Source organism: Belonocnema kinseyi, chromosome 4 (assembly GCF_010883055.1).
Source record: "Belonocnema kinseyi isolate 2016_QV_RU_SX_M_011 chromosome 4, B_treatae_v1, whole genome shotgun sequence".
NCBI lineage: Eukaryota > Metazoa > Arthropoda > Insecta > Hymenoptera > Cynipidae > Belonocnema > Belonocnema kinseyi.
In genome coordinates this window covers 41540981-41553815 of record NC_046660.1, presented here as the reverse complement: position 1 = coordinate 41553815, position 12835 = coordinate 41540981, and the positions used below count along the sequence as shown (strand labels likewise).

Sequence of the window (12835 nt, the reverse complement as noted above, 5' to 3'; positions counted from 1 at the left end):
ATGGTTGAATTTTCAAGAAAAAAGTTGCATTTTTATCCAAGAAAGATTGGATTTCTGCTAAAATAGATGAATTTTTAAATTAACAAGTCAACATTCAAAAAAAAAAAAGTTGAATTTTCATTTTAAAACATTTCAGTTGACCCTTTTATCACCAAAATATGAATTTAATTCATAAAGTAAATTTTCTACGAAATATTCAATTTTCAGGAAGAAAGAATCTGCAAAAAAATATAAATACAATTTATATTATATTATACCTAGTTATCATTGAAAGTTATAGAAATTCCCTGACTTTAAAAAAAAGGTTTTTTGGCTAAGTTCTTCTTTCACTCGCCAGGTTTCTTTGGCGCGTAAAGCTAATTCATATTAAATTTCTGTACACTTACTGCGAGTTATTTGCTTCATTTCCGAATTTCAAAAAATTGCGTATATGAATAAAGGACCCCCTCCCACCCCGACGTAACAAAACCTCTCGACCCCTTCCCCCATTTGAGCTGTTACCTTACTTATTTTCATCACGACAAATGTTCATATATATAGTTTGTATTGCGCGCTAACTCAAGCCAATGAACGCTCGGTGTTGGCGCAAGCGCAATAGCTCAAGAACTAAATTCCTTTCTATCTGATTTCTATGTTCACTGGCGATGTGGCGTTGTCGTTTGTTCACGTTTGTTGTAAAAGCGTTTTGTAAGGGTTGTTAGTGCATCATTTCGAAAAACGTTTGACAAAAACATGGATTTGCCATTTGCATATTGCACATGCGGTCAGCCTTTTGATGTTGATCAATTTAAGATACAATGTGACGTCTGTAATAATTGGTATCACGGAACGTAAGTTTTTTACTTTTTAGAAATCTACATCACTCAAACAAGTAGCTTTATCATTATCATATTGAGCGAACAAGAACAGTTGAAATACTCTGATATCCAGCAATTTATTCGTGTCTATATTAATATATTCTGTTCCGCCTAGTCTCGTTTGATTGATTTATGTATCTTCAAGAACTTATGTTAGAAAGAGTTTTGTTGTCACTGACATAACCTATCAGGCATGTCAGTTTCTACGATGTAACAATAAACTTGAATTTCGTTCTTGATTACTGAAAGTGATATCTTATTATCTGCACATCTTTTAAATATTTTTTCAGTCGTTTTTTAAAGGTCGTTTCTTTTTCATTTGTGGCAAATCAATTTTCACGCTCTTATAACTTTATATTAGAGAATAAATACTTGCAAATTTAGGTCAGTTGTATATAAATAAATGTTCTTGCAGATAGAAATATTTTTTTTTCCATTTCAGTGAGTTGTGCAAAGTATATTTCATTAGTTGAAAATTGATATTTATAACAAATTTAATGTAAATGTTGAATCAGTTCTTATCTCGTTATGATATTCAAACAAAATTGGTAGAACGAAATTCTCGAAAATCTCGCACATTATTGTTGTTGCATACTACGTAATATGACTTTCAGTGGCTGATTTCAGTTTGTTCTTTTGAATTTCCTGGAATTTTGTAAATCACAATTTCCAAATGAGCAATTTTTATTCCAAATTATTTGTAAAAGAGAAAATTTAAGTGTTAAATTGACACTTAAATAATAAAGACAAAATTTCTGTTCTTAACATTTTAGAAAATCTGTAAAAAAATTTAAATCTTTAATTATAATTTTTAATTGTAAACGTTTTTTAATATTTGGAATTATTTCTTTTACCATTTCGCAACCACAATATAATATGTAAACATTCAAAGAGATGAGAAGAATGAAATTATAGATAAAAACTCGGAATATCGATACCAGTAACAACAAAAGTACCGGTACCGAAAATAAAATTTCTGTGAAAATTTTAAATGATTTAGGTTTTATTTCAAAAGACTAATTTTAAGTTTTAAAAAATTCAATATATGTCGTAAAAGAATCTGGAAGATTTGAAGGCCGTTTTTTATTTTTGCAGGATTTAAAAAAATTTTGGAAAGACTTGGAATTGTTTCAAAAGAGATTTCGAACTCTTACAAGTTTTAAAATGATTCAAAAATTGAAAAGTTTTGAAAAAATGACATGTTAAATGTAGATTTTTGGATATTTTGAAGCATTTAAAAGATTATCAAAGGTTCTAAGAAAATAACTTTTTATAAACTTTCATGACAAATTGTAATTGATATTTTATTTTATGTAATTAATTTTTTTTAATATTTAGAAGATATTAACACATTTCAAAAGATTTCCTACAATCTCGGAAAAGAATTCATAAGATTTTGAATTAAAAATTTTCAATTTCCCGAGATTATCAAATTTTAGAGAAAATTCGAATGATTTTGAGACATATTTTTGAAGTTTTGAACCTATACAAAAATAATTTTTAATTTATAAAGGTATCAACGATAATTTAAAACAAAATGTAGATTTTTGAAGAAAATTTAAAATTATTTTTTATTGCAGAATTTAGTTTAAAAGAATATTTAAAAAAATATCAAAACATTCCAGAAGATTTCTAAAATTGTAAGAAGAGAATCTGGAATATTTCAAGGCATTTTTTACCAAAGATTTAGTAAATGAGCAAAAATAAATCCGAATTTTTTAGACAATTTTATGAATAAATCGAGTAATGAAAATGTTAATCAGATGCCTAAAAAGTAAATAGTTATTCGACAATCGTTTTTTGTATTAAAAAGTTACTTCCCCCCTCAAATTATAATTTGGTATGCATTTTTTTCTTTCTTGAGTAAAAATAATTTTTTTTGTAAATTCTTTTTTTTTTTAGTCGTCTTTTTAGTTTGAAAATTAATCCATTTTTGTGGAGAATTTAATTATTTTGTTCAAAATTCGACCTTTTTCTGATTTAAAGTTAAAATCTTTTTAGCTGAAATATCAACTACTACATTCCAGATTTTAATTGAAAGTATAACATTTTAGATAGAAATTCATCTATCTGGATGAAAATATGACTATTTTCTTGGAAATTTTTCTTTTTGGTCGAAAATTTATTATTTTTGTAAAAAAATTAACTTACTTCGTTGCAAATTCATATTTACAGGTTAAAAAATTGAACTGTTTAATAAAATGTTCGTCTATTATGGAAAAAAGTTTCATATCTTTTGGATAAAAATGCAATCAGTAAAAATTAATCTTTTGGTTGAGGATTTATCTATTTTGTCGAGAATTCGTCTTTTTGGATGAACTTAATTGTTTTATATTTAAAATTAATAGCTTTGTTGCTTAAAATTTCAATTATGTATTACATTTTTCGTTAAGAATTCATCTTCTTTGGTTGACAATCTATATATTTTCTTGAAAATGATCTGCTTTGTTTAAATTTTCAAGTTTTAATTATATTTGGCGTGCAATTATTTGCCTATTTTACTGTAGACCCTGTTTTTTTTGTCAATTCAACTATTTTGTTGAAAATTTTACTTTTTTATATGAATTCAACTCTTTTGATTTAGAGTTAATATATTTTTGAACTGACACATCAACTATTATTTTTTTCATTTAGCATTCATCTTTCTTGGTCGAGAATTTGACCAACTTATTAAAAATTCATTTTTTTTTGGTTAAAGATTCGTCATTTTAGTTCAAAATTTATCTCTTCGGTTGACAGTTTAATTCCTTCGTTGAAAATTCACCTTTTTTCTGAGAAAATTAATCGTCTTATTAAAAATTTCATCAATTTAGAGTTAAATTCATATTTATGGGATAGAAAATTGTAATTTTGTGTAGAAAATTGGTCTCTTTGGAACAAATTTAATTTTTTTTGGTTAAGTATTCAATTATTTTATAGAAAATTCTACTTTCATGAATTAATCTGTTTCAAAAATTTTTTAATTAAAATCTTCGTTGGTTCAAATATCAATTATGTTTTATGTATTCATTTTTTCGTTGATAATTCATTTTCTTTGGTTGAGAATTCAACTATTTTGTTGAGAATTCCTCGGTATAGTTAAAAATTAACTTTGTTTTCGAAATTTTTACTTGACATTTCTGAAATCTTTAAAATCTTTCTGAATTCTTTCAAGAGTCTTGAAAACATTACATTCATATAAACATGAAAACAGTTAAACTTAAAACATATTTATCCGAAATTTTTATTTTGTATTACAAATTATTATTCCCCTCAAATTATAATTAAAGGGAGAAAATTTGTCAAATTAACTTTTTTGTTTGAAAATTGGTCTTTTTTGTTAAAAAATGAATCTGGCGTGGTTTAACAATCCACTATTTTGTTGAAAATTCGAGTTTTTTAAGATGAATTCAACTCTTTTGATTTAAAGCACAAATATTTTTGAGTTGAAAGATCAACTATTACATTTCTCGATGAAAATTAATCTTTATTTGTCGAAAATATAAACAATTTTTACAAAATTCATTATTTTGGTTGAAGATTCATCGATTTAGTTCAAAATTGATCTCTTCGGTTGAAAGTCTAATTATTACGTTTAAAATACGCCTGTTTCGTTGAAAATTCATAGGCTTGAGTGAGAATTCGAAATTCAATTTCGTTGAGAATTCATCAATCTGTCAGAAAATGAACTTTGTTGTTGAAATTTTGACTTGAAATATCGGAATTCTTCAAAGATTTTGGAAAAATTATATTTTTATAAATTTGAAAACAGTTAAAGTTACAAAATAATTATTCGAAATTTGTATTTTGTACTACAAAAGATTATCCCCCTCAAATTGCAATTTAGATAAAAGAATTTGTTTCTTGCCTGAAAGATGTTTTTTTCTTTTTTGTCAATTGAACCTTTTTGTCGAAAATTCGTCTTTTTGATTTCAAAATTAATCTGTTTTGATCGAGAATTCTACTATCTTGTTAAAAATTAGAGTTTTTTTAGACGAATTCTACTCTTTTGATTTAAAGTAAACATACTTTTTATTTGAAACATCAACTAATGAATTTTTCGCTGAAAAATCATTTTTCTCGGTCGAAAATTGTATTAATTTATTAAAAATTTATTATTTTGCTTGAAGGTTTATCATTTTAGTTCTGAATTTATCTCTTTGTTTGACAGTGTAATTATTTAGTTGAAAATTCACCTTTTGCGTAGTCAAATGAACTTTTCTGTAGAAAATTAGTCTTTTTGGAGAAAATTTAATTTTTTTTTCGTTAAGTATTCAACTATTTTATAGAAAATTCGTCTTTTGGATAAATTAAACTATTTTTTTCATTTTAAATTTAAATTTTCGTTGGTTGAAATATCAATTATGTTTTATGTATTAACTTTTTTTCTCGATAATTCATCTTCTTTGGTTGAGAATTCAACTATTTTGCTGAGAATTCCTCGGTTTAGTTAAAAATTAACTTTGTTTTCGAAATTTTTACTTGATATCTCTGAAATCTTTAAAAATCTTTCCGACTTCTCTCAAGAGTCTTGGAAACATTATATTCATATAAACTTGAAAACAATTAAACTTACAACAAATTTTTTTCGAAATTTTTATTTTGTATTACAAATTATTATTCCCCTCAAATTGTTATATAATTGAAAAAATTGTTGTTGGCAATTGAACTTTTTTGTTTGAAAATTGCTCTTTTTTGTTAAAAAATGAATCTGGTGTGTTTTAATATTGCACTATTTTGTGTGTTTTTTAGATGAATTAAACTGTTGATTTAAAGCACAAATATTTTTGAGTTGAAACATCAACTATTACATTTTTCGCTGGAAATTAATCTTTATTTGTCGAAAATATAACTAATTTATAAAAAAATGCATTATTTTGTTGAAGATTCAACATTTTAGTTCAAAATTTATCTCTTCGGTTGAACGTGTAATTGAAATGTTTCGTAGAAAATTTGTCTCTTACAAAATATTTATTCGAAATTTTTATTTTGTATTACAAATTATTTTTACCCTCAGATTATAATTTGGGTGATTAATTTGTTTTCTTGACTGAAAAATCTTTTTTTTTGTTTATCAATTGAATTTCTTCATCGAAAATTCGTCTTTTTTATTTTAAATTCGAGTTTTTTAGATGAATTCTACTCTTTTGATTTGAAACATCAACTAATGCATTTTTCGCTGAAAAATCATTTTGCTTGGTCGAAAATTGTACTAATTTATTTAAAATTTCTTATTTAGGTTGAATACTCATCATTTTAGTTCTGAATTTATCTGTTCGGTTGACAGTGTAATTATTACCTTGAAAATTCGCCTTTTTACTAAGAAAATTATTAGTTAATTGAATTATATTTTAAAAAATTACATTTTTTTAAAGGTGTTTAAATGTAAGGGAATATATGGCAGCAGACCTTGATAAATTTCACTGTCCACGTTGCGAAGTCACCTGTGGGCCATCTTTAAGTAAGCCTATATCTCGTAAAATTACAACATCTTTTTAATTCAAAATACAAAATTACAATTTTTTATATATGTGTGTGTGTGTGTTTAGTGAAAGCCAGAATGAATTGGCATCGCCACGACTACTCGGAAATTAATGCTGAAACAAAGCCCGTGCAAACAGGCACACCTGTTTTCATCCGAGAATTAAAATCAAGACATTTCCCGAAGGCAGACGATGTTGTTAAATATTTAAGAGGACAACAGTTAACAATACAGTATTTGCAGAATATAGGATTTGACACGCCTATTATTGTTGACGGAAAAGAAGGGCTTGATATGATTGTTCCACCTTCAAATTTCAGTGTTTACGACATTGAGGGCTATGTCGGTGAGAAAACTTTTTTTATTTAAACATTTTTCTGGTAAAAGAATATATAATTTTTTTAAAAGAAAATTGCACAATAGCTTAAATGAGGATGGCAGCAGGTCAGGGGAAATTAAGAAATGTCAAGGATTTTAAAGATAAAAAATACAAAAGTCAGGGAATTTCTGGTTAAGAATAATAAATTAAAAGCTTATGATTTTAAAATTGTTTTCTTCCATTCTTAAATAATTCCGTGTTGTAAAAATGTAGATTTGACCTTTTTTTGAAGAATTTATCTTTCTTTCTCCTCTGTTTAAGAAAAAAATCCTTTTTTTCTTGTTTTTTTTTCGCTTAGATGCGAACTGAATTAATACAGCCCGATATTTTTAGTTGAAAGCTAATATTTTTTATTGAAAAATCTACTGTTATATTTGTGGTCAAGATTTCATCTCATTTAATTAAAAATTATATTATTTGGTTAAAAGTTTAATTTTGTTGAAAATTTCTCTATCTTGTTAGTAATCTTTTTTTTTGACGAAAATAACAATTTGTTATTGAAGATTCCCCCTTTTTGCTTGAAAATTAAATTATTGTTATAGAAATTTCATCTTTTTTTGTTAAAATTACAACTGTTTAGTTGAAAGTTAATCTGTTTTAGTTTAGAATTCGAATATTTTGTTGAAAATTCGTGCACTGCTGAATTTAACTATGTTTTATTTAAAATTATAATCTTTTTTGGTTGAAACAGCAATTATGTGTTACATTTTTAATTGATAATTCAACTTCTTGGTCAAAAGTTGATATATTTTGTAAAAAATGCATTTTTTAAATTGAAAATTCAACATTTTAGTGAAAAATTCATTTCTTTGGTTATAAATTAAACTATTTTGTTAAACATTCATTTTTTTACTCTTGAAAATCAAGTTTTTGAAGTGTAAATTCAACTTCCATTTTTTGCTGAAAAATAATCCAAATTCAACTACTTGGTTGACATTTTTTTTCAGGATGAAAATATTTATTTTTTTCTCTCAAAATTTAACTTTTTTTATGTCCGGTTGAAAATTTGTAGTTTTTAGTTGAAATTTCATTGAAAATAAACATTTTGGATTAAAAATTCAACCAAATCATTTAAAGTTGGACAATTTGGTTAAAAATTTATTTCATTATTTAAAAATTCACCTCTTTGGTTAGATATTCGTTTTTTTGTTAAAACCTAATTTTTTATCTAAAAATGTAACTTTTATTCTTAGTTAAATATAATTATTTTTTAAAGTTAAAAATGCAATTATCTGTTTAAAATTCCATGTGTTTTGTTGAAAATTTGTTATTTTTTAGGTACGAAATTAATCTTATTTATCGAAAACTGATTTTTTGTTTGAAAATGTATGTATTTTGTTTTTGTGTTTTGTAAATAATAAACTTTCTTGGTTGAAAATTCAGGTAAATTGTTAAAAATTCAACCATTTTGTTGAAATCTGAACTATTTGATTGAAAATGTATATAATTTGTTAAATAGTCATATTTTTGTATCGAAAATTCAACCGTTTTGTTTAACATTCCTATTTTTTGATAGAAAGTTAATTTTCTAATGGAAAATTACATTTGTTGTTCCTAATATTTGGTTGAGAATTCAATTGTTTTGTTGAAAATTAATTCTATGTTTCTGAAAATTCAAGAACGTGACCGAAAGTTGAAGTAATTTATTAAAAATTCATTTTCTTAACGTTCACTTTTTCGATTAAAATTTTTTTTATTTTTTTTAATCTGAAAATTTAACAATTTTGTTGAAAGTTGATTTATGTAGAAAATTAATATTCTTTATCAAAAAATTATCTATTTGGTTGAATATGTAGGCATTTGGTTAAAAAATTAACTATTTTATTTAAATTTTAATTATCTTATTGAGAATTTTTTGATTTTTGGTTAAAAAGTAATGTTTTTTGGTCGAAAATTAAACTTTTTTGTTTAAGATTCCTTTTTTTGTATAGTAAATTCATCTTTACTTGATTTAAATTTAACTTTTTTGTTTAAAGTTTAACTTTTCGGTTTGAAAATTCTACTCTTATAAAAAATTAGTTATTTTCTTGCTTGAAAATTCAACTTTTTCTGGTTGAAGTTTAGACTTGTTAATTTGAAAGTTTAAGTATTTTGTTAAAATCCTATTTTTTCATCGAAATTACAACTATGTTCTCCAAAATTCGTCTTTCTGGATAGAAAATTCATCTTAGTTGAAAATTAAATTTTTGGTTACAAAAATTTGGTTAAAAATTCAACTGTTTGGTTAAAATGATTTTTTTTTTGAAGATTTAATTGGTATGAGTAATCTATTTTGTTTTGCAGGAACGCTCTTAATTTTTTTATGATAAACAGCATATAAAATAAGTACAATAAAATAATTTTTGTAAACAATTTCAATTTATTTAAAATATTTAAAAGCATTCTTATAAAAAATTTCAATCTTTCTATAAATGGTACAAATAAAGTTTTTAAACAAATGAAAATTATTGAAACAATTTAAATTTGTTTAAGCATTTACGAGTACTATTAGAAATCAAATTAGTACTTAAAAATATTAAAATCTGTCGAAAATTCGGTTTGATAAAATGTTTCGCCTGCCTTTTATATGTAAATTATGTACTTGAATAAACACGCATTATTTAAATAATTTTAAAATTATGTAAACAAAATATTTTATGGATATCTTCGATTAAAGAAGTCATAATGTCTAGAAAATACGTTCATTTCGCGACTTATCTGAAAAACTAATGCTTAAGCAAACTAAAATTGTTGAAACAATTGAAAATTAGTTAGGAAATGGCTAGGTACTCTGAAGTTACCGATTAATGATTATTTATGGAAAAAAAAGTTTCAGCAAGCGCTAATGAACCCCACAATATCACTTAAAATGCTTGACACTTATGGGGTTTTCTTTGGGAATCCATAGGAGTGGCTTAAAGTTATTCACCCTAGAAATTTATAATTGATTCTTATTCCCTGAAGGATTCTGAATAAAATACTGAAACGTGGAATGATTTTAAATATATTATTGCGTTGAAATATTATATTTACAAAAAACTGACTTCCTCGTATTAAATTAATGGGAATCATGCCCACCCTTTAATATTAACCTATTTGGCTCAAATTTTGAGATAATTTTTTTGGGAATTCGAACAAAACTGAAGGGGGGGGGGGATTATCAGAGAAATTGGAGAAAAATAAAAAAAGAAAGTAAAAATAAGTACCACCCTGATGCTTACATATAACTTACGTCAGGTGGAGATCGTGAAATGGATGTTATCGACGTTGCAAAGCAAAACAATATTCGCTTGAAATTGAGAGAATTTGTCGAATATTACAATGCTCCCGTTCGCACAAGGATTTTGAACGTTATAAGCCTTGAATTCACAAACACTGGGTAAATATAAATTAATTTAATTTAGATTTTATATTTTATAAATTTATAGAGACCTAATCCATTTCAAATCATTCAGGCTGGCGGGTGATATCAGGATTAGCCTGCCAGGTAAACATGTTTTTTGTACGTGGAAAATAAGGAGATGTATATTTTTTTAAATTAACAGAGAGATATTTTTACATTCTTCACGAATATTTTCAAATTTGAAGAGTAAAATGAGTTTTTTTTTTGTTTCTTTGAACGATTTTACCTTAACAACCGTACAGCTTTTAAAATATTAAGGAATTTCTTTTTTCAGTTTATCCATATTTTCTCTACTCTTACAAAATCTGCGACAAAAAAATAAGTGGTAAAATTTTGTAAAGAAAAAAAAGAAAAACCATTTTTCTTAAAATCTCCACCTATTTTTCTTGAAATTTTTAGGAATAACAGCTAGAATAATGATAGATTACTTGCCATATATTTTCCAGTTTGTATTTTTTTATTTTTCGTGAGAAGGAAAATATTGTTTATTCATTTTATAAACCCTGCTTTTTTTTTGCAATTTTTGAGATTTTTAGGTTTTTCTTGTTTTTGTTTCTCAAGTTTTTTCGTTCTTAAAAAGCCGATCAGAGAAACGAAAAAAACAATAAAAAATGGTAAAGCTGTTTCATTTATTTGAAAAAGTGAAACATGACGTTTTCTTAGAAGAGCTACCTTTTTTCCGTTGCAATTTTTAGGTAAAAATAGGTACTAATATAGTCTAATTACGATCATTTTTCTATTTAGTATTTTTTTAGTCCTTTGGGAGAATTCAATTTTCCAAATAATTTTTTTTTTGCAATTTTTTAGTTTTTTATTTGGTTCTAGGTTCTCAAAAACTCTCTTTAGAAACTGATGATAAAAATGAAAAAGTAATAAAAAATGGTAAAGTTATTTCATTAAAAAAAATTGAAATAAACGTTTTCTCGAAAATTCCACTTTCTTTTTTCTGAAACATTCAGGAATAAAATAGGTATTAGTATAGTTTACATACCATACATTTTCCAGTTGGTATTTTTTTTTTGTGGAAACAAATTATTATTGATTTTTGAGACAGGTTTTTCTTGTTTCAGTTTGTCAAGTTTTTTGCTCTTGAAAAGCCGATGAGAAAAACGAAAAAATAATTTAAAATGCCAAAGCTGTTTGCATTTTTTGAAAAATTAAAACACTAAGTTTTCTCAAAACAGCTACATTTTTTCGATAGAAATTGTTAGGCAAAACATGTGATATGTATCCGAGATTTTAGGGATTTTTTATTTCAGTTTATTCAGTTTTTTGCAACTTTTTCAAAATCTGCAACAAAATGGTAAAATTGTTTCAATTTAAAATAAAATAAAAAAACATTTCTTAAAAACCCCAACTTTTTCTCTTGACATTTTTGTGAATAATAGTTACTGATGTACTCCGCTTGCCATGTATTCTCCATTTCGTATTGTTTTGTTTTTCTTTAGGAGAAAACTATTATTGATTTTTTTTAAAACTTTGTCCGTTTTGGGATTTTTGAAAAAATTTCAAAAATAATTTTCAATTTAAACAAATTTAAAATAACTTTTAGATTTCCCAAGGTGTTGAAATAAAATTTAGAAGCTTTTCAACGATGCTTAAACTGTTTAAAATGCAAATGATTTAATTTAAGAATTATTTAACTTCTAATTTGAGAATTAGGAACCTAATTAAAAAATTTGAACTCTATAATTTATGAATGTTCTCAATTCTGAATTTTGAAATTTATCTGCATTTCATTTAAAAGTGTTCGTACTTTACACTTTATTGGGAATGGTGGTCTACCATTTCGCCGCATTGTGCCGAAAAATGGAACTAGACAGAGCAGGTACAATTTTAAACATGTATTTGAATTTTTGCATAAAAGTGTTTTTACGATTTTCTGTGAAGTATTAAATAATAATTGAATGCTAAAAATAAATATTAATAAAAAACAAATAGTTTTAGATAGAATTTTCATTTTATACAGTGAAGAAAACGTTTTGTAAAATAGGTTTTTTAAAAAAATATACAATTATTTAATTATTTCATGTGAGTTTTAATGGATTTTAAGAGTAAATAAACTTTAATTAATCAATGTAGCAACAAATTTTGCCTATATTATGCCAAGAATACGAATAATAGACGACTGGATTTTAAATACGAATTCTAACCTAACTTTTAGATCAGATTTTTAAATAGTGAATATTTCATGTATAAATTAATAAAAATGTAATTTGAGTTCATTTTTGCTTCAAAATAAGTTCATTTAAGTTTATAATATTTTGAAAATCCGATAAAGATTTATTTTTATTATCCAATAAACACTTTAAATTCCACAAAAAAATTGTTAAAACAGTTTATTCACAATTTAAAATGCATCTTTAAGATCGTGCCTATTCTTTCTAGTTCGAATTTTTGTCACCAGGCGGCATATCGCAGTTTGACCATTCCCAATAGATGCAAATGATTGAGTAATTTGAATACAACATTTTTGAATTGAAAACTTTTAAACTTCTATTTTTAAAGTTTAAAATCCAAGAGTTCCGCTTTGAATGCTTTAATTTGTTGTTTATTATTTATTACTTTAAATGGAAAAAGATTAGAATAGAGTTTCGATTTTAAAAATTTTATTGGCCGGAAAAAATGTTTGCGAACCGGCCATTTTTTTCTTCGATTAAAACGGTCACCCTGATGGAGGGGAAATACGAGAAAAGTAATGAGGCAAGAGTAATTATGGGTGGTGTAGTGAGAAGTGATGGGAAATAATGAGGGGG

The 12835-nt window shown here is 25.1% G+C and overlaps 1 protein-coding gene across 3 annotated transcripts in view; it reads left to right on the top strand.

Annotated features, from left to right (window-relative positions):
- Positions 1-695: 695 nt before the first annotated feature.
- The window catches only part of LOC117170678 (lysine-specific demethylase 7A-like), a 55102-nt gene continuing 42962 nt past the window's right edge, over positions 696-12835 (top strand). For all 3 annotated transcript variants that reach the window (XM_033357617.1, XM_033357618.1, XM_033357616.1), the window contains exons 1-4: positions 696-830; positions 6212-6297; positions 6386-6664; positions 9914-10055. In XM_033357617.1, coding sequence (XP_033213508.1) covers positions 733-830; positions 6212-6297; positions 6386-6664; positions 9914-10055 — 605 coding nt within the window. In that variant the 5' untranslated portion in view covers positions 696-732. The remainder of the gene's footprint in view (positions 831-6211; positions 6298-6385; positions 6665-9913; positions 10056-12835) is intronic.